Source organism: Octopus bimaculoides, chromosome 10 (assembly GCF_046866305.1).
Source record: "Octopus bimaculoides isolate indiv1 chromosome 10, ASM4686630v1, whole genome shotgun sequence".
In the NCBI taxonomy this organism is placed as follows: domain Eukaryota; kingdom Metazoa; phylum Mollusca; class Cephalopoda; order Octopoda; family Octopodidae; genus Octopus; species Octopus bimaculoides.
Window position 1 is genome coordinate 90,546,050 of NC_142937.1, and position 24,894 is coordinate 90,570,943.

A 24,894-nucleotide genomic window follows, 5' to 3' on the forward strand; every position below is an offset into this window, starting at 1 on the left:
GATGGCTTTACTATTCTGTATAGACCTTCATAAGCCATTCTAGTATGTTGGTGATGATGGTATATTTATTACAGCCGTAACTTGTCATCTCTTATGTGAGTCAAGCATCTTGTGACTTAGAATATTCCATGTCTCTCTCTTAATCTTTCTTTGTCAAGAGTAGAATTTCACTGACAGCATATACCAATGTTTTTTCATTCAATATTCATTGTCAATTCATAGCACATGTCCACACCAGTGCAATTACCTCTTCTGCCTATATCAGTATCTTCAATACTAGTCTCTCTCTCTCTCTCTCTCTCTCTCTCTCTCTCTCTCTCTCTCTCTCTCTCTCTCTCTCTCTTACTCCACTTCTCATGTACTTTAACATTCCACAACCAATAGAGTCTGTTCATCTCGTTTATCCCCATAAACATTCTCAAGTCTTTTACTATGATACTTAATACACCTACCTTTTATATGGAAAACCTTTTTGTTGGCATTTGAAATTCCCTGAATTTCCTCAATCTAGCAACTCGATCTTCATTACAGCCACCTCCACCACTAATTACACCTCTCTCCCAGGTAATGAATAGGAAATAAACTGACTCAAATGTGTAAATATACACATAAAGATAGAGGTAATAGCCCAGAACATTCATAACTACTTTATTGATATATCTCCTTGCATTATGTCATTAAAGTCAGTTCCCCTTTCTCTTTTTCCTGATTTTTAAAAATATTTCTAAACCTAGACCATTAAACATATCAGCACAAATGAAATATTGATCCCTTCTTATTTTATGTGTTTGTAATGTTATTGGGTTGACCCTGTTAGCTCTACTCTGTCCAACTTAGGTAACAGAAATTTCCTATCAAATACTTGCAATGAGTCATTTGACGTGCTGTACCTTAGATGTGCCATGTTTCGGTTTCATTGGTTAAGTGATGAGATGAATGGTAGCTGTTATGCTGAGTTTGTCCGTGTTCTGCCATCCAGTCTGACCATGTGGTGGTGACTGTGATAAAAGTTAGTTGGACTCTTCGATGTGGTGAGTCAGCGTAAACATTTTGTTTGGGAAGGGGCTGCACATTGGGCTTCACTTTGTCTCAATTCATTGCCATTTAGGTCTCAATAAATTCCTTAAATATATTTAGATTTTTTTTTTTCTTATGACATTGCCAAAATTCTCTGTAAGCAGCATAGAATAACAAAGAACAGTCTCAGAAAACCAAGCCAGTGACCCACTTACAAGTTTTGGTTCTTTCAGTTTCATGTATATTGCTAATGTTCTTAGGGAGATAAAAAAAAACAACAACAAAACTTGAACATTGCAACATTCCATTTTTTGTCTCATGTAAATTTGTGACATTGCTTTTCAAATGTAAAAGGAATTGCAATATTGCCCTTAATGAAATAATTAGAAAGTTTGTTTATTTTATATCTAACCTTTACCTGCAAATTACTATACCTTTAATATCTCACTGTTCATTCTCACTGTATTCTACCTTGAGCAAGTATCCATTACTAAAGATTGAAGTTGACTAAAGCCTAGTGAGTGAATTTTGGCTGACAGAAATTGTATGCAAGGGTGTTGGAGACACCTGTTCTTGGACTTAATTGACCACTGTTATATGACCCTTGGATTTCTACTCTGTTGCAAGCAGTCAGACTAATTCGCCAACACATGGTTGACCTCTCCCCTTCCTCCCACTAGTTTGGGTTGCTCTGAGAAAGGTCATGGGCACCACTCTTCCTATCGTGACTAAGCCATTAATTTCTGATTCTGCAAAGTTTGTACTATACTTATTCAAACCCATTTCATGGATAGTCAAGCTGAACTGCATGACCTTGCTAAATTGGGAGGGTCAACAAGATTCACTCTTGCCCAAGTAATATATATCATTTTGTTTGTTATGTCATTTTCTCCATGTTGGTCTGAATTGGAAGGAACTTGTTGAGATAATATTCTACAGTTGGATGTCCTTCCTGACACCAAACCTAGTTTTGTATGTAAGTTACTTTAGTACTTAACACAAACTACTAGTTGCCAGACTTTAGTTTATGCGATCTCTGCAAAGGCATGGACACAGACGCATGCATGCGCGCACGCACACATACACACACACACACATAACTTGATTTTAAGTCTGCTTTTCATACTGGCATAGGTTGGATGAGTTACTGTGACAGTGGAAGTCAGTTCTTATTCCAAGTTGCTGCTTTGTTAGGTGTGTTCAGGGGACAGTATCTTACTCATATATTTCATATTGGTTTGTGATTTCTATCAGTGAATGTCCTTCCTAACATCAACCACTTTACAGACACAGATTCTTTTTACTTTGAGTACTTGGCACTTTATGCAGCTGTCATACTCATACCCATCACATGCCTGTACCAACGTTATCTTCTCTCACGTACACATCTGATTCCGCTTATATCCAAATTTTCCCTGAACCCATTTGTAATCCATTGTCCATGCACACTAAAATTTCACATCTAGTGAAGCATATTAGCCTCACTTCTTTCTCGTCTTCAAATCCTCTGCATTTAAGATCCATGCCTCACTTACCATGTAGCATTACACTTTGCACATAAACATCATGCAATCTGTCTTTAACTTGGAGAGAGAAGCTCTTTATTACCAGCAAAGATAATAGCTCCTTGAACTTTTTCCAACCTGTTCTTAGTCTGGCTTCTATGCTTTGAGAGTGCACATCCCTACTGGTTACCTACACAACAAAATCCTCAGACTGGTTTCAGTTGCTGGCTTGAAGCCATACTGACTTATTCTATCACTCATTTATTCAATGATTACTCTTGACATGACATCCTTCAGTAGTTTCCGTCTTTCCCTGTTCCTGTTTTGAAGTATCAATCTACCCCAAACTGCATTAGACCACATATCCTTGGTGCTCTGCGGTAGGATTAAATACAGCACCAGATGAAATGCTTAGTTACATTTATTTAATTACTTTATCATTTTGTACTAATAAAGGGTAAAACTTGTCATGGTTTTATTGCAAAGGCCAATCAACGTGTGCATGTACACATACACGCATATCATCTTCATGAGTCAAATGAAATTTGTTAAGACAGATTTTTTTTTTTTCTATGGTCAGAAACTCATCTTGTTGCCAACCCTCCCTCATTTTCAAGCACATTTTGCTTTAGTCTGGACATGTTTACAATTAGTGCATAATCAAGACAAGAAAAGGCATGCATGTATCTCCTCCCCCCCTACCTATCAACATACCTAGTTTTCAGTAATGCAACAGTGAATATAATTATGATGAATGTGGAAAGTATTATGGTTAAACAAAGCTCCTTGTAAGCCTGAAAACATGGCCTGGCTTTAGTTTCTGATAAAAGTTTTTATTCCCTTCAGCTTTGCTGTTGTCCTTGGAGGAAAGGCATGAATGTTATCCTCCCCCATTATCTATGAGTTCTTCTACCTATGCTAAGTACCATGTTGGTAGAACCCTTACAACACTGAACTAAAAAATGTTACCCCTGTTATGTTCTGACTTAAAAATCACACCAGGTAGTTGATAAATACACTTATGGTCAGTTCAAAGAATCATTCCTTCTGCAAAAAGAATATGTTCTGTGCTTAGTCCAAAGAAATCAATATTAGTTTATGCATGGTTTCTCTTCTAAATTTCCATTTGCTCATTCTTCCCTCATCTACCATTTTTCCTAATTCCACTTGTTTTATTCCTTAATCTATCAAGAAACAGTCCGATAAAAGAGCTTAGAAATATTCTTGATCTCTGTTCGTTTTGTTGTTGTTTTGCTCTCCAGATTTTGTGTGCTTTCCTCAGCTTAAGTTTGCTACAGATAAAATGTAAAACGTGGATTTCTGTGCGTCTCTGTTGTGGCAGTGCCAAACAAATAAGATATAATTAGCCAGCTACTCTTCCACAACACAATTGCATTTCTAGAGTAGGTTTTTAATTTTTTTTCTTTTCTTTTCTTGTTATTTTTTTAATACTTTTCCTTGTCTTGTCACTGCAAACACAATCAGAAAGGAGGTGGGGGAAAAACAGGAGTGGGGTGAAAGAGGGAGGAGAATGAAAAAACGAAAAGAAGACAGAAAAAAAAAATATATATTTCAGACTAGATTTTGTGTAGGCTGGTCCAGAATAAACTCCCCAGTTGCTTGCTGAAAGAAAGAAAGGATGTTACTGTCATTGGCTGAGTTACACCATTATATATATATCCTTGCTACTTGACAAACTCTGTCTTCTCCTCAAGCAAGCAGCAATGGTTAATGTTACTTTGGGTTCTCTTTATCTTGCTCTCCTCTCACTCTTCTTTCTTTGTTTGATATTTTGTTCCACTCTTTCTACAGTAACTGGCTGCATATTTGTTGTTGTTGCTGATTGTTAGGATTTATTTTAGTTTTTCCTAACACTAATCTGTTTGTCCTTGCTTTGCTGCCGACATTTCTTGTCCTTTAGCCTGCAGGTGATTGAGTTGTTTGTTGTTATTTATTATTTTATTATTATTTCTTTACTTAAACTTTCATCTTGGAGGAGGAAATATCTACAGTTCACTGAAGAAAGAAAAGTGTACTTTTGTATCTGTACACCCTACATGGTGCTATTTAGTATGCCACCGTCACCCATTTCTCTCTTTTTTTGCTTAATTGTATCATTTGAATGAGTTATTTTAAAATTTATTTATTATGCTGTCTGTGGATCATTGATGAATTCTCTTTCAAAGCCAAGTGGAGAAGACATAATGAATTTATTTTGGTTCTCTCTCTCTCTCTCTTTCTCTCTCTCTCTCTCTCTCTCTCTCTCTCTCTCTCTAACACACCCACCCAATGTCAATTCAATGATTAATTTTTTTTCTTTTTTTTCTTTACAGTTGAAACTCACATTGGACCAAACATGGAATTTAACGAAGAAGAAACTGTCAGTGTAAATACCAGGGACATTGACTTATCTCTTTTACGTAAGTCATTGCAAGCCAGGGGAAAAACAATTGATCAGCTGGTAAACTGCATATATTATGGCACCACTGAAGTCCGACAATATATCCTTAATGAGTCGGATGTCATTATTGAATGTAAGGCATGCCGCAACCTTTTCCGAGCATTACCTAACTTCGTGGCTCACAAGAGGATTTATTGTATGGATTCACACCTTAATGTCAATATACCATTACTACGTGATCCAGAAGAAGTAATCTCTGTGAATCCTGAGCCACCAGATGGTGAAGAAGGTGATGATTTTATTGAAACGTCTATTGGCCTGGCAAAGCAGAATTTGATGAATGGACGAGATATGTCCCTTGATGAAAATTACATGAGTTCAGAGAGCGATACTGTAAGGTCAGAGACTCAGTTCTACGAGAGAATTTGCAATCAGCTTGAAAAGCAAAAACCAGACCCCACTATTGGTGTTCGGTTCGAGCCAATTGAAGGAACTGATGTTGCTGTGAGAGTTGTGCCTCTCACTTCAGAATGTGATGCTAAGCTAGCTCAGGAAAACAATGTATCAAAACAGAAAGTCCGTATACTAAGTCATCCGAATAAGGTACAATCTGGCTCCAAGGTTACTCTTAAAACGGATCTAAAAACAAAGAAAGATATTAAGTTAAAAGCGGATTTTCGACAATTGCGCTGCTTGGAATGTAATCGGACAATGTCCTCTCGGCGTTATCTGGTGGAACACATTCTGAATTTACACAGCGACAAGCGGCGTTATTTCTCTTGTCCTTACTGCAAAGTTAAGTTCCGTTATTTTCACTGTGTTGTACGTCATCTTCGAAGAGTACACGAATGTAGCAAAGATGTGATAGACAACATGCGTGAAAATCTCAGGAACTCTAGCTGGATCGAGAACTCTCCCAACAAAGCAAATAACAAAGTGCAACCATTGCCCTCTACATCTTCACATTTTAAAGCTGAAGCTCCAAAGATTATTTCCCCAAAGAACAAAGAACATTCTGGTAAAGTTCAAAAACTGAAAGTGAAGTTATTTAGTCAAAAGAACACTCCTAGCAAGAGCAACCATACAGAATTTTATCCTCCTCTTACTGTCGTCAAGCAAGAAGTTTTAAGTGAGGAAGAGTCTGCAAAGGATTCTGATTCAGAAATCAACACAGGTAAAGATTTGGATGTGAAAGATATGACAGGAAAACACCGGCCTCCTACTTTAGCTCAGAGAAAGAAAATGGCCATGCTAATGGATAAGAAAAGCTTGACCTGTTTACAGTGCAATCGAGGCTTTTCGAGAATGTCTGGTTTGGTGCGACATGTTGCGCACCATTTGGGCTGGAAACGATTCAAATGCAAGTTGTGTATGTACTCTGGCTATGACAGGTATGTTTGCAAATCGCATATTGAAAGAAACCATCTTGGTAAAGTTCCTGGTCTAACAAGGAAAGTAATGGATTACTACATTGTTGACCTTGAAGATGGTAAAATTGTTAATCCAGATGGTACTAAAAGTAAGAAGTTAGGTCTCAAACTTGGTGTAAATCCTACTAAAAAGTCTACTTTATCATCAGCATCCACAGACATAAAACCAGTCACAGTATGCACAAGTCTGGGAAATAGCAGTGGGCTTTCCAGTGTGGCCACTGTCAGGCTTTCACCTCTTTCAAACGAACAACTCCAGTTGAGTAAAGGTTGTGCTATATCCGCCGACAAGTCTGAGAAACCTCTGAAAGGTTCTGACTTGAAGAAGAAACTTCTCTCAATGGTTGACTACAGAACTCTCAAGTGTCTCGAGTGTAATAGAACGTGGAACAAAAGATCACATTTACTGCGGCATGCTGCACACCACATTGGTTGGAAGCGGTTTAAATGCAAGTTATGTGTGTTCTCAGGTTATGATCGCTACATGTGTAAGTCTCATCTTAAACGATGCCATCTGGGCAAAATCCATGGACTCACAGTAAAGGTACTTGACTACTATATAGTAGATATGATGGAAGAAGAAAACGACGAGGTTTAAGGAAAATATGAATTGCCACCATGATGGAAGGAAATACTCTGTATGGGAACAGCTGTGTGTGTGTATGTAAGCATGAGTATGTGTGTACACATTACACACACTCTTATTCGCCTACACTCACACACATTTCAAATGAATGGTAATTGTCAAATAGAATTTTATTAAATTCAAAATATACTGATGAAATGCATACACATTACTATATGTCTGTGTATCTGTGGTGTGCGTATTTGTATACATATATTTATGTATATAGATATGTCTTTGTGTATTATGTATATATACATACATACACACATACATATGGGCGTGCATACATAAATGTAATATATTACATGTACTTGTTTGTGTACAACACATACAGCAAAGTTATTTTTTGTGTGTATGTGTGTGTGAGATAATAATATTGATACCTTGTAGTATGTGAATTCTGTGCATATACATACATATGCATGCACACACACACACACAGCTACATACAACATATACATGTAGTTGTGTATGTTCATTTTATTTAAATATAAACCATATATTTAAAAAAAAAGCAAAAAGAACCATTGAAGTGTAAGAATACCATTCCTGCTCTCTCTCTCTCCAAGATCTGAACCCTCACCTACCCCCAGATAACTATTTTACGTTTGTCTCTTCCACATAATGTCATGAGGAACGGTTCTTAATTGTTCCTTTGATAATATCACTGTCATTGATGTCTCATTAGAAAAGATGTTACACTTCAACCATTTTCTTTCATTTCTTTTTTTTTATTGTGTGTTGAATGTTTATTTTCATGTTTTAACATGAGTTTAAGAGTGTTTGTCATATTTCTGCCATGGACTTTCGGTTTTATATATATATATATATATATATATATATATATATATATACACACACACATACTTACTACATACTTACATATAGAGATAGATAGATACACACACACACGCATACACGATTAATCATAATGGAGATTTTTGTGAGAAGAGGGAATATCTGTTTACTTACATGACTTATATTAGCCACAATATCCTCTTATGGTGGCCAAATTTTTAATTTTTCATTGGCAGGTAGCATGGATTTCAAATTTCCGCCAAGGTTGACTTTGCCTTTCATCCTTTTGGGGTCGATGAAATAAGTACCAGTTATGCACTGGGTCAATGTAATCAACTTAACCCCCCTCTCTGAAAATTTCAGGCCTTGTGCCTATAATGGAAAGGATTATTATTATTAATAATAGTAGCACATTGGACAAAATGCCTGGCAGTTTTACTTCAGTTATGTTCATTTAAGCTCTGAGCTAAATCTTGCCAGAGTCTGCTTTTACATTTCATCCACCTGTAATTAAAGTTCAGTCAACAAAATCTTGGGTTAGGGTTAACAATCATCATCACCATCATCATCACCATCAATCACCGTCACCACCACCATCATCATCACTTTATTTTTAAGGAAGTTCATTTGCAGATATATGGCAATACACACACACACACAAACACATGTAAATTTATAGTTTTATTTTTTCAATCGTTCTTTTTTTTTTTTTTTTTTTTCAATTTAATTTTAAAAAGAAAATGGTACATTCTGAAGTATTTAAGTGTATTGTCCGAAATCATTTCCTGTTTAGTTGTAGAACTTAATATATTTTCACCCATCTTTCTTTTCTCTTGGTTGTGCTGAATCAAACTTTCTATTTGTTGTCATTTGTTGTAATTGGTGTTTCCAAATATGTTGTCAGTGGATAGAGCCATGGCAACCATTTAAATAACTACAGTCAACATTTTCATTTATTTATTATTTTTTTTTTTCTTCCAAACGGGGACACATTAATCTTCCAAATATGGTGTTAATGGAGCTAGACACCACCAGCTTGAAAATGCAGCAAACATTCGCCTTCTGAGTTATTTCTTGGTAAACTTTTCCCTTCCAAATATGTTGTCGATGGAGCTATGACGACCATTTGGTAACTGGAGTAAACCTTTCTCTTTCAAATAATTTACCAGTAAACATTTCCCTCTGGAAAATGTTGTCAATAGTTACATCCTCTTAATGGCTGCAGTAAACCAATATATAGTTTATAGACCATTAACAGCTAACTGGTTACTCTTCTAAACATTTCCTTTACAAATATGTGTTAGTGGATATACTGCAGCTAACTGGTATCTTCAATAAATATCTCCTATTTAGAGATCTCAATGGCGCCTACTGCAAAGAATAGCTGCAATAAACATTTTCTCCGTAGATATTTTTTAAAATCTATGAAAAAAAAAAAAAAAGAGGGTATGTGGTGGGGGGAACAGAGATCTTTCAATTTATGTTTATATTTTTTAATACCCAAGTTTCTCTGTTTTATTATTATAATTAATGACAATAGTAAAATGAAAATCATTGTTCTCTCTCTCTCTCTCTCTCTCTCTTTCTCTCTCTCTCTCTCTCTCTCTCTCTCTCTCTCTCTCTCTCTCGCTCCCTCTCTCTCTCTCTCTCTCTCGCTCTCTCTCTTCAAAAGTTGTATGTAAACTATTTTAATTTTCACCAAAGAATTTTGTCACCTTTCTACAGAAAATTTTGAGCCAAAGACAGACTTTATTGTCATAAAAGTTTACAAGTCTGATTTTGTCGAAAATAAACTAAACTTAGAATGAGAATTAAAACCTGAATAAAAAAGAAAATGCAATGTGTTACCATCCTTAGATTATGCATTTATCATGTAGTTTTTATGTTGAATACATATTTCAAGTTGAAGAACTCCATATAGTTAATTCACTATTTTGAATTTCTCACTGGGAGCAATCTGCAGTTTCTTGAAAACTACTTTTGCTGTGTAAATGGAGTGGTATTAAATTACATTGAATTTCTCTGCTTGAAAAAGATAAAAGATATATTCATGCTACATGTTATTTACATACCTACCCACCTTTTTTTTTTTTTTTGGTCATTGCTACTACAACTCAGTGTGTGTGTGTGAGTGTGTTCAATTTCAGTTTAGAGACTGATTTGTGTCTTATGTCCTAAAAGTAAGAACTTTATAAGAATCTTATAGTCCCTGACCAAAAATCATAGTTGGCTGATCAAGAAAACTGTACAGTGAACGTGGTTGAGATTCTTTATTTTGGCTAGCTAACTGTAAATAGGTGCCATTGTGCAGGTATCCCTCAAGATTCATCCATTTGACTTTTATTACTCAGGCTTTTACAAGTTTAAGGAGTACAAAAACCAAACAGATGATTCTTGAGGACTGCTTGCACACACACACACACACACACACACACACACTCTCACTCACTCATAAACATTATTGTATTTTTACACACAGAACTACTTGAGGCAAAAGTTGAAAGGACTAATCTCGAGAACTATCTGTATTGAAACAACTACTTGTAAGCAATATCATATTTAAAGAATGTTTCATTAGCTTACAAGGTTGGGTTCAAGTGCTAGTATAGTTCTAGAATGGTTTCCTCTGGGAAACCATTCCAGTGCTCTTCAGATCAGTCTTTCTATATATATAGTTTAATCAGTCATACCATTGTATCCAGAACCTGGATCTGATTTTGGTTGTGTGTGATGACTAGTGTGTAGTACTCTGTACTTAACAGACAACCATCACTGTTTGAAACTATATGGTTCCTCTGTTGGTTAGAATTAGGGCTTGAGAATAAAAAGCTCAGCAGAATTTTTTCTGATAATCCAAAGGTGATGAGTTCACTCAAAACAGTTGTTTGTAGCTTATTAACTTTTTATCATGGGGACTCAATCCTCTTCTCACCAACTCCAACTGAAAATGAGAATCTTACTCCCCTTGTAGTCATGTGGATTAGGTTAGAAAGATTACTTTATTATTTAAAATATATACTTTGTGTAAAGGTCTAAACTGACAAATCTAACATTGAAAAAGTTTTAAAAAAAATTAAACTGAAGAAAACAAAGAAAAAGTTGCTGTAATATGTAAGAAATCTGTGTTCTTATTTACTTGTATGGAATGTATTAACTCATAAGTCCACACAACAGGCTGACAGCACTCAAACGTTTCTATATTCATTTTCATTGAAAATAGGTCCAAATCTGTGTCCCCCCCCCTATATATATGTACATATATATGTATATATATATAGATATATATACATACATACATACACACATATGCACATACACATGTATATAGGAGACAGCTTTTTTTATAAACACGTTGGATAAAAAAAAAACTCAGTTGTGCTCCAGTTTCCTTTTTTTATTAAAGATTTTCATATTTTTTTCAACCTGTAAAGAATCTTTAATAAAATAAGGAAAAATCTAGAGCACAGTTAAGTTTAAATCTAACACAACACACATACAAGTGTTTGCATATGTATGTACATGTATAATATATATGTATACATACATACACACAATTTTTTAATTGTCCATTCCAATATGGGTGGGAGTTTTCTACTTATTTTCACTTTTGTGCAAAAGTGGACATTTGCATACTTTTTGGAGCCATATTTACAGCTGGATGCCTTTGCTACTACTAACTGTATGTAACATTGTAGTGGGAAATACTAGTATCCGTCAGGCAGCCTGAAGTAACAAAATGCTTGGAACTGTACTGTTAGGTTGGAGTTGTGACCATCTGGACAATATATTGGCACTCTAAACCCAACTTCAACCGTGGTTCTTGTATTATACATTATCTCCCACCCAATATAACTCATTAACAGTAATAATGTTATGTGTCCCCCTCTTGTCTCTCTCTCTCTCTTTCTTTCCCCTCTCAACTAGCTCATTACCAGTGCTAGCATGCTCTATATTAGAAATTGTGAATGAAATGACCACAAGATTTTGTTGAGGTGTCCATTATGTCTAATGGGGTAGATGATCATGTGGCTAGAGTGTTGTGTTACACAAAGTTTCATATCCCCAAGTGTTGTGAGTCCTCTTCATTCTCAGGTGTTCCATTGTGTAATTGTTAGGCAAGGCAGTTAATTCTATGTGCCCCAATTCACCTGCCAACAGCTGGGGAAGAGTGGTATGAAATAACCATATTTTTTGACTGTTTTCATTCAATAGATAGTTCCCCTGTTTAAAAGTAAGGTGGGTATTCATCTCTCATCCCATTAACATTACAGAGCCCAAAGATAAAGGGGTTTATTCTTTTTATGGAGGGAGGGGGGTACTTTGTGGTTTATGAAACCATTTTATCAACATATCACTGTGTAAAGGTTATAATAAAGTTCTTACACCAGCTGCAGTCCTATATTCAAAAGGACCAAATGCTGGTTGAATTAAAACAATGTCATATTGGATACCCTTTTGTGACCAAAATACCTAGATATATCCACCTGAAGAATATTTACATTGAAAATAATTTTATCTTGTCTGTATGTAACTTTCAAACATTTTCTACATTTGATCCAATTTATACTGTTTTTTTTTTTTTTTTAAATTTATGGATTACTTTTCATTGTTTTTATTGTTTATATTTTATTTATTTTGAATGTTGAATAAAAAAAAAAAATTCATTGTTCCATTCCCCACTCCCACTCCAATTGTATCTTTGTTTCTGAAGATGGTGAGTTTGATGTAAACACTATTTAGTATCCAACTAAATACTTTCCAGTATTTAGTTTCGTCACTTTACGTGTTATTCAGCTTCTGCCAGTGTATGGCAGATATGTTTTAATAATTAAATAATGAATTTATTTATTTATTTATTTATTTATTATTTTTTTTTTTGCTATACTCTCCTACCTACCTCTAATAGTACTTCACCTAATGTCTGTATCAGAAGTAATAGTATTATTCATATTGGTAGAATTGGTAGAGAACTGAGCTAAATACCTTGCCATATTTAGTTACATTCCTTAAAATGCTGTGTTCTGTTTGTGTTGAGGTTGACTTTACCTTTCAGTAAAATTAGTACCAGTTACAAACTTGGGTCCAATTCATTCAACTATTTGTCTTCCTTACAAATTTTGTGGCTTTGAGCCAATGTTGGAATTTATTATTATTTTTTAAATTCAATTTATTTATATATGGCTGAGAGGCTAAAAATTTTGCTTTGCAACCCCATGGTCCCAGGTCTGATCCTACTGCACAGCAATTTGGGCAAGTATCTTCAACTGTAGCCATGTGTGTCTTTATATCTGTGTAAGCCAGTGTCAGGCTGCATGCTCTATTTGTCAAAGCATAACTCAGAAATTTGATAAAGTAGGAAACCTGACTGAAATAAGTACTGGGGCCAATATGATTGACTACCCTTGTATGGCTGCAGTCCAGTGACTGAAACCAGTAAAAGAAAATCACATGCAATTACAGATTTGGAGGAATTTTTGAAAATTAATATTTATTTTCTTTGATAACAATGAGTAATGATAAGGGTTTCTAACATAAACACAAGGCCTGACATTTTATGGGGAGGGGTAAGCCAGTAAGATCAACCCAGTATTTGACTGGTGCTTTATTTTATTGATACCTGGGGTAGGGATGAGGGACACTGAAAGGCAAAGCTAACTATGGTGTGATTTGAACTCAGATTGTAAAGAGCTGGAACAAATATAGTGAGGTATTTTGTTCAACACTAATGATTTTGCCAATCTGTCACCATAAATAATAATAATAATAAGTTTTCAACTTCTATCTGAATCAGTTTAAATTTTGAATACCATTTTAAATATGTTTCTCAATAACAATTTTTTGCTTAGTTTGTTTTAGACATCACAGCTAAGGCCATATTGAAGCACTACCATAATATGCAAACACCCTAAACATTCAACTAACGACCTTTTATGATGCGAGTCTCTTAATTGTTTAACTGTATACACCTCCCTCCACCACCGCAATCTCTGAGCTTCTAGAGTTACTGCTTTACAGTAATTAATTCCGTCACACTGTATCCTGGGTTCAAATTCCACTGGGGTGGGGGTGCGTCAATTGATAAATGAGCATTAGTTATGTTGAGAGGTCAGTTTCATTGACTGTTTCCTCTCTACAGACTTGCAATCCTGTGCCAATGTTGAGAATTCAACATTTCAAAAGAAAGTTGTTTTATCTCTAGATCTAGAAATATTCGATTGTCTTAGTTCAAAATATATTGTCTTTCCTCTTCTTCTTCCTCCTCTCTAAAACTGTAACTAAAATTCTTGGAATGAGAGAAAATATCAGTTGCTTTGCAGTGAATCTGAGGTAAAAGAAAACAGCCCAACAAAAATAGAACATCAAATCAAATATATTTAATCCAGCAGCAAAGAATAAGATCATTTGTTTTGTGGCTGATACAAGTAAAACCTTATTAAAATAGCTGGAATATTTCTAAGACTCATACTTTTAATAAACTTCCCAACATAATTTTCAGGAATATATAATGGGTTTAAAATAATAAAATTAATAATAATAGTTATACAGTTGCTTTGAATAATTTGTTCATTCTAAATACTACTTTTTTTTTCTTTTTTGTCCTAGTAGTTACATTGAAGAAATTGGAGAGTAGTTTTCCTTTCTGAAATCTTACGAAGTTTACGTGCCAAATTAAAAATCTTGTGCTTGCAAGATGTGGTGTTTAATTTTTTTTTTTTTTTATACATTGAATTAGAAACCAAATATATTTCTTCCAAATCTTGATTTTAATTATAGTTTAAGGGGTTTTTTTTTTTTTTCATTTTATAAATATAAATTTCAAAACATCTTTGCTTCATGTTTAATAAATGTCAAATCTATAGGACAAAATGTTTTGATTTAAATTGCAAGGCAGTTTGTATATGAATAGTCTTTTATATATTTATATATTTATTTATTTTTGTTAGTAAGAAGAGAAACATAATCTAATACATGAATTGTTACTAAACAGATGCTATGATTTGAGATAATATATATATATTGTGTGTGTGTTTATATATATAATTATCCGTTATATATTTGTAGAATTCAAGAGACAACAATGTCTGTTTTAACGTATTTAATATTGAGATTTTCTAAATCTCTGAACCATCGTAGATCAAGTATAAGTCTCCCAATGACATGATGGATACATCGAGTGTTTGGAAGCCTTAAATGACTACTGGTTCTCTCTTCAACTTGGCAAAATAACTGTCAGAGCACACACACACACACACACACACACACACACACACACACACACACACACACACATAGATAGATGGATAATTATTAACAAAATACACTTATATATATTTATTCAAAACTGGTTATTCATTCCAATGCTACTCAGTTCCTCTGTGTCCAGTTTGTACATCCAAGTGTGTGTGTGTCTATATATATATATTTATATATATAATATGTATGTGTGCATATATGCATATGAATGTACCTGTGTGTTTATGTATGTCATGTAAATAGGATTATATATCTCCACCTGAAAGTCTTGAGCAATTGATCATTTGGTAGACTGTACTCATCAGGTGCAACCAACTGTAAGGTCTATGCCCAAAACCTTATTTATCTTTTTTTTTAATTTTAATTTTTTGGGGGTCTAGCTGTGTTATAATTCCATTGAACCTATTTATAACAAACACATATCACTCTGCACACTTCCTACCCTAGGCTTTATTGACCTTTTTGTGTTTCTGTATCACAAAACAATATAAATATACATACATACAAACATGTACAAATACAAATGACGGGTGTTTGTAAAGGCCCACTGCCCTCTAGTCTGCACCTGATTTGAGCCCTTTTAATTTTTTGGATATAAAATCAGCTGGACTTTTGGCATTGGACATAGACCAGCAATGATCATATTATTCATATCTGCTCATCTTATTTATTAAGTGCTCTTAGTTTAACCAACAAACACAGGTCCATTTACTTCTAACAAACTTTCATGTCTTGATTATATTTAGATTTTTTTTTCCTACTTCTTTTCCATTCCTTTTTAAAATTAAATCTGCTTCAGATAAAGATGATATAGTTTGATTACCTTAATGTATAAATCTCCTTTTTTTTTTTTGCCCCCTATCTTGGTTTCAAAATATATAACTTTTTTTGTTTTTGTCTGTTGTGCTTCTGTTTCAGTTAAGCAAAAATTTGTAAAAACAAACAAAAAAAAAATTCTTCAAATATAATTTTGAATAATTTAATTTTTTTTTTTTTCATATTTCTTTATTCTCAGTGTTGTTGTTCTCTGTTAAATGTATTTTTCTTGAAAATATCAGTTGTCGTCCCCACCCTCCATAACAAGCAGAAAAATTAAAAGACTTAACTTACCTACCTGTTCACCTAGCTTTTTGATATTTTTGTTGTTGCAATGTAATTTTTATTATGTTGAACATAAATGTCAAGCACTGTGGGGTTGTGGTGTTCTCTCTCTCTCTCTCTGTCTCTGTCTGTCTGTCTGTCTCTCTCTCTCTCTCTGTCATTTCACTTTTGCTGCTAATGGCCCTGAGAAACGCATAAATATCATACACTGTCACCTTTTACCTTCTCATATGTAACAAAAGAAATTGTGGCCTTGTGCCAAAGAAGGAAATCAAAAAAAAAAAAGTTATAATTAAGCTTTTGTTGTTGTATATTTTATTGAGGTTGGGGGAGGGGGGGGTGATAATGTTTTTAGGTGTCAATGTTCAGTTAAGCTAGTGCCTTTCTGCTTCTGGAACCTTGGGTAAGTTCCTTAAGCTAGGATACTTTTACAGCTAATCACTTGCTTGTGGCATTCCTGAACAATGGCCTTTTAGAAACTTTCTAAAAATACGATTTTCTTCTCTTTAAGTTCTAATCACCAGCCCAATTACAAAACATCATGTCAGTGCCATTATTATTATTATTATTATTCATTTGTTAATTTCTTTGCTGCTTATGCTTGCCAGGGAAAATGGAGAACTTCTTCCACATTAAATCAGAGGAAAATATCTCAAATCGCAAGGGCTTCATTTTTGAGATTATATAGATCCTCTCTAATTTTATCTCACAACTCTGAAAGCCAGTGTTTCTACCCCACTGGTGCAATTATTTCTTATTCTCCTCTTTCAAGCTTTCAAAGGGCAGGGATACAAAATTTAGATGTCTTCACAAGTTTTCATGCAAATTTAGAAACCAATGTTTACTTTATCAGAAAACAATGTATTGTCTTGTTTTAGAATTTATTAAGTTTATGCTGAGATTTAAAGTATTTTTATGCAAATTTCATGGGCTGAACAATAAATAATAAATTCATTTTTGATTGCAGAAATGATATTAATTTAAAAAAAAATTATAAATAAATGAAAAAGAAAAAAAAACTAATAAAAATATTTTTGGCTTTATTTTATTCTAAGATTTTCTTTGGAGCATTTGTTGCACTTCTTAAACCAGAATAATTTTTGGAAATTAATTTTGTAAATATAGTAGAAATATGATATTTTGTATTATTATTATTATTAAGGTGGTGAGCTGGCAGAATCGTTAGCACACTAAGCAACGATACAGTTTTAGCACACTAGGTAATGATACAGTTACAGTTTTTTATTTTATTTCCTGAGTATACATTTCCACTTCGTTCTTGATATAACAACACTTTAGGTGAAGATGGTTGTAGATTCATGACTGGATGTAGCAAATACATTGATGGTTGTGAGGTGGTTTTTTTTTTTTTTGTCTTTTTTAGTAGAAGTCAGTTTTTTTACATTTTAATTTTAAGAACTTATTTCATTGAACTTTCAAACATCTCTACATTCTGGCTTATAGATTATAAATCAAGACCGTTGCTTAGAAGTGCATTTTAGCACCTCAGGTAGCAAAGCTCTGTTTCTATAATTTATTGAGACAAAATTATCTGTTAAAATGTTAAACAGAAACTACAATCTTTGTATTAACCTGATGTCAAAAACAAAAAGGCACCAAAAAAAAAAAAAAAATTTACTACCTTTTATTTTCTTGACATTATCATCCAATGTTTTGATTGAGTATGTCTGCATAACAAAGTTACATTATGCTTAATCAAGATTTTGAACATTTCTGTGAAAATAATCTCTGTGGTGGAAACATAAGACCCTTCGGAGCCAAGGATGACTGAGATTGATATAATCATTTGTTCCCTTCTCTGAAATTTGTGGTCTTATACCTATGTCAACAATCAATTAGTGTAACTCTCGAAATAAGTTACACCTCCTCAAGAGATGTTTTCGTCTGATTTGTGTAACTTGTAAACACACTTTAATTCAATCTCAAATTGATTTGTTTCTGTTTCTTTATCTTTAGCTATTATCATTGATCACACTGGCATCCTTCTAAGGACCCTTCTTTTTTTCGTACTATTTTGAAGTTCTGAATCAGTTTCTTATAAAAATTAAAAAGTGATTAATCATTCATTAATCACCTTTTACTTTACTTAGTATTGTTGTAGTAATCTCTTCTAAACCAGAAAACCATCTAATAAGAGTGTAATGCTCTTTGAAACCCCTCTCAATAATGAGGATGTCCTGCTGTTTGGTTTTTTTGCAGAGCATCTGCATCTGAAGATTCACCATTATTAAATTCATTCACCAACTCTTATATCTTATAATTCAATTAGACAACATATAACTGTTAATGCTTTCTAAATCTTTATACGGTTCAGTGGTGTTTTACAAGAAATCGAGTTACCCATGTTAGTAATTATCTTAATTGTGTGGTGTTGACTTAGTCTAAACTTCCTGGTTATTGTTGAACTGTGGGGTCTGTTTTCACAGCAAAGTTGAAATATGTTTATTAAATATGTGATTGTATCTTTGTTTATAAATTTAATCTCAAATACATTGTCAGTACTCCGGGTAATATAACAGACACACACACAATAAGAAACAGAGGATGATGTATGTTATGTAGTGTATATAATATTTTATTTACAAGGCTTAAGTCATCCATGTTAGCTGAGGACATGAAACTTGAATATCAAAATAAACTAATGAAATACTTATAGCATAAAGAATATATAACCTGAAGTACATTTTTGGTATATAGAACTGATTCCATGTACTACCATGCTTCCTTCCTCTTTTCTTAGTATATTTATATATTTCATTGTTAATTATCATTGCTTATAGATGTGATGGTGGTCAATAAAGTATTCTATGTACAGCTGTTGAATCAGTCGACTGTACCTTTCCATCGTAAATGTACTGTCTTGTATCACTGTAGGTGACCTTTATTGATATTACTTCAGAAATCATTATTACTATAGCAATTTAAAGTGGTTAGCTGGCAGAATCGTTAGTACGCTAGGCAAAATGCTTAGCGGTATTTCATCTGCTGCTACGATCTGAGTTCAAATCCTTTCAAGGTCGCTATGTTCGGAGTTGGGGTAAATTAGATAAAATGTGTCAGTCATGTTAATTTAATCAGTTCTCCACCATCCCACTCCTTTTGGGTGGTAATTTTAATCATTTGTTTGGTTTGTCCCCACCATCTGGATGACATGTATCATTAGTGGAGCTTATTTTGTTGCAAGAATTTAAGCTAGGCCCCTAACATAAGAGTAATATCCTTCCACCTGCTTTGGTGGTCCTGAGAAAAACCGTCTATGCTGGCTGACTCCTACAGTTCTTTCTTTAAAAACCATGGTATTCCTGCAATAGTGGTAAGAACTCAATCAATCTAACTCAATTCCAGTTTCCATTCCAAATCACCTCTGAGTCTTCATTTATGTGAGCCCCAGGTTGGTTAGTGTCCTTTTATTTTTATTATTGAGAAGTCAAGGGAAAAGTAACAGCATGTCTTGAAGAAGTGAAATCTTTATAGTCCACCACTCATTCTTTTAATGTGCTGGAGTCAGTCAGATTTAACCCTTGTTTTTATTTTGTTGCATTCAGCCCTGAGTACCACCTGTACTACATGTAAACCTACTTACAGTGTCATATAAAAACCATAAACTACTTTTTTTTTAAAATTAGACATAGCAATCCTTTGTATTTCTGCAATTTCAAAATACCCTTCATTATTATTATTATTATTATTATTATTATTGGTAGATTAACTGGATTGTTAGAGTATTGGACAAATTGCTTTGCAGTAATTGATCTGGTTCTTTATATTCTGAGTTCAAATTCTACTAAGGTCAACTTTGCCTTTCCATTCCCCCAGCAGTAACATACTAGGGTTGATCTAATTGACCATACCCCCTCCTCCATGGTCTTGTGCCTCAGAAATTATTATTAGAGCAGTGTCATATGGCAGAATCAGTAGCACTCCTGACAAAATACCTTTACATTCTAAGTTCAAATCTTGATGTGGCCAGTTTTTTCAAATCTTCCTGGATCAATTTAATTTCATGTATCTAGCTCCAAATTTTGTAACCTTGTGCCATTGTAAGAAAATATTATACATTATTTTTGTGGTCAGACTTTGTACCCTAACTAGACAATATGTAAATACCCCCAAGACTTCTTTAATTCTGGTATAGCTACCTCTGGTACATATTGTCTGTCGACTCCTCATAACAACATACCTCTTTCTCATTTTATCATCCTATTTCCATTTCTAACTGGGTATGCTTTGTCTTATAAATATTTTCATTTGTTCTGTTTGCTTATTTATGGAATTACTTGTCTCTTTTAAACTTGCGATTATTCATAATTCCTTTAAGAGATCTGATAAACAGAACACTTCTCTTATACCTGAGCAACTGCCTTAGCTGAAAAGGAAAATACTGTTGTACCTCAAACGCTAATCTGATAGAAAAGCAAGGTACTGTTGTAGTTCAAAAGTGAATCTAGTAGACAAGATACTGGTTTACCCAAACATTTGCCCTTGTACAAAAGTAAGCTGGCTTAGTACAGTACTGTTTTTTCTTTCATCTCGTCAGCCAACACTATTGATTCAGTCAGATGTAATTCTGATTCATCACAGTGTTATTATGTAAATATGATAATTCCTACAGAAATATATATTTTGGAAAATTCCCTTTTGTTTGTTCGCTTGTAGTTTAATGCTAAAATCATTAATGGTGGTGGTTAAACCATTAATGCTTGTCGGTAACCCTGTTGTAAGACAATGCAGATTAAATTGACACATAATCGCCAACTCATTTGAATTTAGGTTCCACGTTTCTCTGTATGGTCAATAAATGAGGCAAATAAAACTATAAAAATTCCTTTTAACTTTTGTAATTAATTAGTAGAAGCTTAATTCCCATTTCTAAATAATGAATTCTTTGAAAACCTCTGAGGGTTTGGCCTTATGTGTTCATTCCCCAAACCACAAGAACTGGTTACTAAATATACTTCTGAGTGTTTTCACAAAGACTGGGTTTTTAATTTCACTTCTGCCACATTTTTGACAATCTTGTCTGTAAATTCCCTGCTGGCTTTTAACTACCATTTGCTTTCTGAGGGCAAAAATCAGAATTTTTATTTGTTCACAGTTAGAGCACGAATACATTGTAAGGTTTTCTTTTTATTTCTTCCTGTAATTGAAATAACAACTCGGTTTTTAAGTATAAACTATTTTTTTTGCAATAGAAATGGTGAATTAATTTTACCTTTCATCTCCCCATCCTCTTCTTGGGATTAGCTCTCACCTCTTGAACGCGTGTTCTTAGATGGCTTGCAATTCATTTTCATACATACCCAAAACATTTCTACACTACTCCAAAACAAAATTAATACTTCTTAAATAATTGATTTCATTATGAAAAGTTATATTTTCTTAATCATCTTCATATATAATGAATTCTGATACTTTTTAAAATTTATTGACAAAAAAAGAAGAAAAAAAAGCAATCAAAGGACTGCCAACTCAGATTAAGATTGCCTGTGGCTAAATCTATTAAAAGTTTATCTTTATTTCAAAAACTGTAATTATCTCTAATTCTGTGCTCCACTAAAAAAACTTCATAATTTATACAATTTAACAAATGATATATTTTTAACATTGCTATTTTAATTGGTTCAAATTTATTGTAAAATGTAAAAGAAGCAAATATATTAATCTATCGAAATTAAGATGATTTATGCTGTAGCTATTTCAGTGGAAAAAATCAAAATTAGCTGTATTAGGGGAATTAAGAGATAGTGTTCCTGAAAATGTGGCACAAACAAATCCAAAGACCCAATCTTTGCTGGTACATTAGTACTACTACTACTAATAATAATAATATACATATTATATGCATGAATTTATTGTTGTTGTCTTTTGTATAGTTACATGTGTGTAATTATGTATATTTATATTTTAATATCCTACGATATATTTGTTAAGAATATATTGCAATATAGTTTGAGTTTTTCTTTTCAAGTGAGGCTGGTGCTGTCGGTACTTGGTGTGCTATAACAATGACAGATCTCTGACCTTATCCTCTTCTCAAATATACTGAGAACACAGGCTACTTTTGAAGGGTGGTGGGGTGGGGGTGGGGCATACAACTTAGTCCATCTATACTTGGGGGAATGGACAGTTACAGGATGTGGGATGAACGCTTGCAGCATAGAGGATAAGGTCTGAACACTGCAGGTTTGATTTCTAGTCATAGTTATTTCATTTGCTCTGCTAATGCCTTTGGAAAAGCATGAACATCACAACTCCTAATTTCTCCCCTTTTATTTGGTAAAAGCTGTATAACCTTTAACTGATACTTCAGCATAAAAAGGCCAATCAGTTTATTGTATCCCACTTCATTAATTATATTAAGATTGTATACTTAACCTTGTATATTTCCCATTATTGCTTAGAATGAAAAAAATAAAAAATAAAAATGTTAATGTAAGAATTTCCTTGCAGTTCCTTTGAGAGTATTTGAAATATTTGTGTGTAATTAGCTGCTTTGAAGACTTCTGAATGTGCTTGTCCTCCACCAGTTTACTGGGTACAGTTTTAGCTACACAAATCAGGCTACAATCTTCACTCACACATCAGGTGAACTAGCAAGGGGCACTAGTAGCAAGTATTGTCAGCTATTTGCTCTGCTGACTATTGATCTTCCTACTCTGCCAACCACCTCACCATGATCATCCAGCAGATGATGCTTGGCTCTTGTTTGTCATCTGATTAGGATGCTCTGTTCTTTTGAAGTGATCTCAAAAAAATTCCCTGCGAGATAGACAGCTAGAGAGAGGAGGGGATGAGAATGAGAGAAAAAGTACACTGCTGAATAAAAATGTTTTCTAAGCTGGAGTTTGTGTTACAAGCAAACCATTGCTTGCAGTCTCCAAGATCAATATTTCCAATGTTTTCCTGAGGTGGCCATCAGCTATAGCAGTAGTTGAACTGAATGTCAGCTCCATTTCTTGCTACCGATGCTGCAATAGCAGTAGATACATCACTTACCTGACATCTTGCTTTTTCTCCCGTACTCCCACTTCCCATCTTTATTCCAGACTATGCCACTGCTGTATTTCTCTCAACTCTTTTGTCTCTTTCACAGCTGTTCTGTCAGCTGAAGATGTCTGTGATGTTCTTGTTAGTAAAACTTTTGTTTGTGTGTAGTTGTTGTTTTTGTTTGCACTCTTTTGTGTTAATAATACTTATAGCATTACATATGCTGAGGTATTTATATATATTATATAATAGAATGGTGTGTCTTTGCTAAGGTTTAACTCTCTTGTATTTGTGCTACTAATAGTGTTAGATATGCAGCAGTATATATAGTAGAGTGGTATGTCTTGTCTAAGGTTTAACTCTTTAGTATTCATAATACTAATGGTGTTATGTATGTATATATTTATAAAATGATGAACCGAAAGCAAGCACTTCACACGTGATTTAATGGGGTAGGGGTGGGCAGTTCCTGCTGCAGAAGGTAACAGTGTCAACAAGATCCAGTATGACAGGTAGTTAGATTTGGGCCAGTTTGAATGCTAAAGTATAATAAACCCCAACTGAAAGGGTAAAAAGTGTTGCAGCAACATATTTATTTATAATTCCACATATTCTTTCTAAGTTGGTGGCCTATGTGAGGAAGTGTTAAATTCAGTGAGTGGCAAAGAAATGAGGTATGTTGGTATGCTGTGAGATATGTTGGATATTTCTTCTCAGTGCATACTAACATACTTTTCCTTTTCTAGTTTTTTTTTTTCTTTTCTTTTTTTCCTTATTCTAGTCAGACAAACGGAAAGCATTTCCTCAAAATAACTGGAGGCTTGCAGCTGGGTGTTTTGCTTTTGTTCAAAAACAAATAGTTGCCCTTAGAAAATTGTATTGTTTACAACTTAAAACTGGTATCAATAGATTTCAAAAAGAAGAAAAAATTCTTGTCCCACAAGATGGAAGAAATATGAATTGTATACAAGTCAACATTTTAAGTTTTAAAAGAGGATATATAAAAAAATAAACTTTCCCAAACCAGATGCCGACCTTTTGGGTATAATATGTAATCTTTACCTCTGGCCTAAAAAAAACTTGAATGTTGACTTAAAGTCACCTAATATATGGTCATTATATATATTCTTGTATTATACTATTTTATATTGTAGATTCCCATGTTTTTTTTTTATTACTTTTTTCCTCATGATTATTTTATTTATTATTTTCTATTCTGAAAGAGCAGAATTCTTTACCTCTGGAGAGAAAAAAAGTGCATAAAAGCTCAGATCAGTAACTTAAAGGGCTTACCAAAGTTTTCTTTGTGGCCCACTACTTTGTCTTTGTGTTAGATGTGTAATGTAATTGTGTAATTGTATACCCTGAATGTGTTCTAGCTAGTTCTCTATCCTATCCAATCCCTTTAACCAGAGAAAACAAAATCTAATGGTGTTTGATCAGCTTGATTACATGTGGACACATGAGAATGAAATTTATGACACCTTCATCTGAAAAGTAAATAAAGTCTTTTTAAAATAATATTTTTTTGTTATTTTTTAAATTTTTATTTGGACCACTGTTCTCTGCACTTGCTTCTATAGACATATCTAGCCTCAACTTCTAATGCCATCCTATAAAATGCATTCAAGTTCCAGTTTGAATGAGACTTTGGTAACATGGCAGTTAAATTTGAAAACAAAAGTAGCAATTAATTTCATAATAAATTTTGCATAGGAAGTGTGAAGCTACCTGGGTATTGGATGGAGATGT

General features: G+C 33.8%; 1 protein-coding gene across 1 annotated transcript in view; it reads left to right on the forward strand.

Moving 5' to 3' along the window:
• LOC106869405 (zinc finger protein 800) overlaps positions 1–24,663 on the forward strand; it is a 64,520-nt gene extending 39,857 nt beyond the window's left edge. Inside the window, exon 2 of the mRNA XM_014915130.3 lies at positions 4,856–24,663. Coding sequence (XP_014770616.1) covers positions 4,879–6,951 — 2,073 coding nt within the window. The 5' untranslated portion in view covers positions 4,856–4,878 and the 3' untranslated portion in view covers positions 6,952–24,663. The remainder of the gene's footprint in view (positions 1–4,855) is intronic.
• The last annotated feature ends 231 nt before the right edge of the window (positions 24,664–24,894 follow it).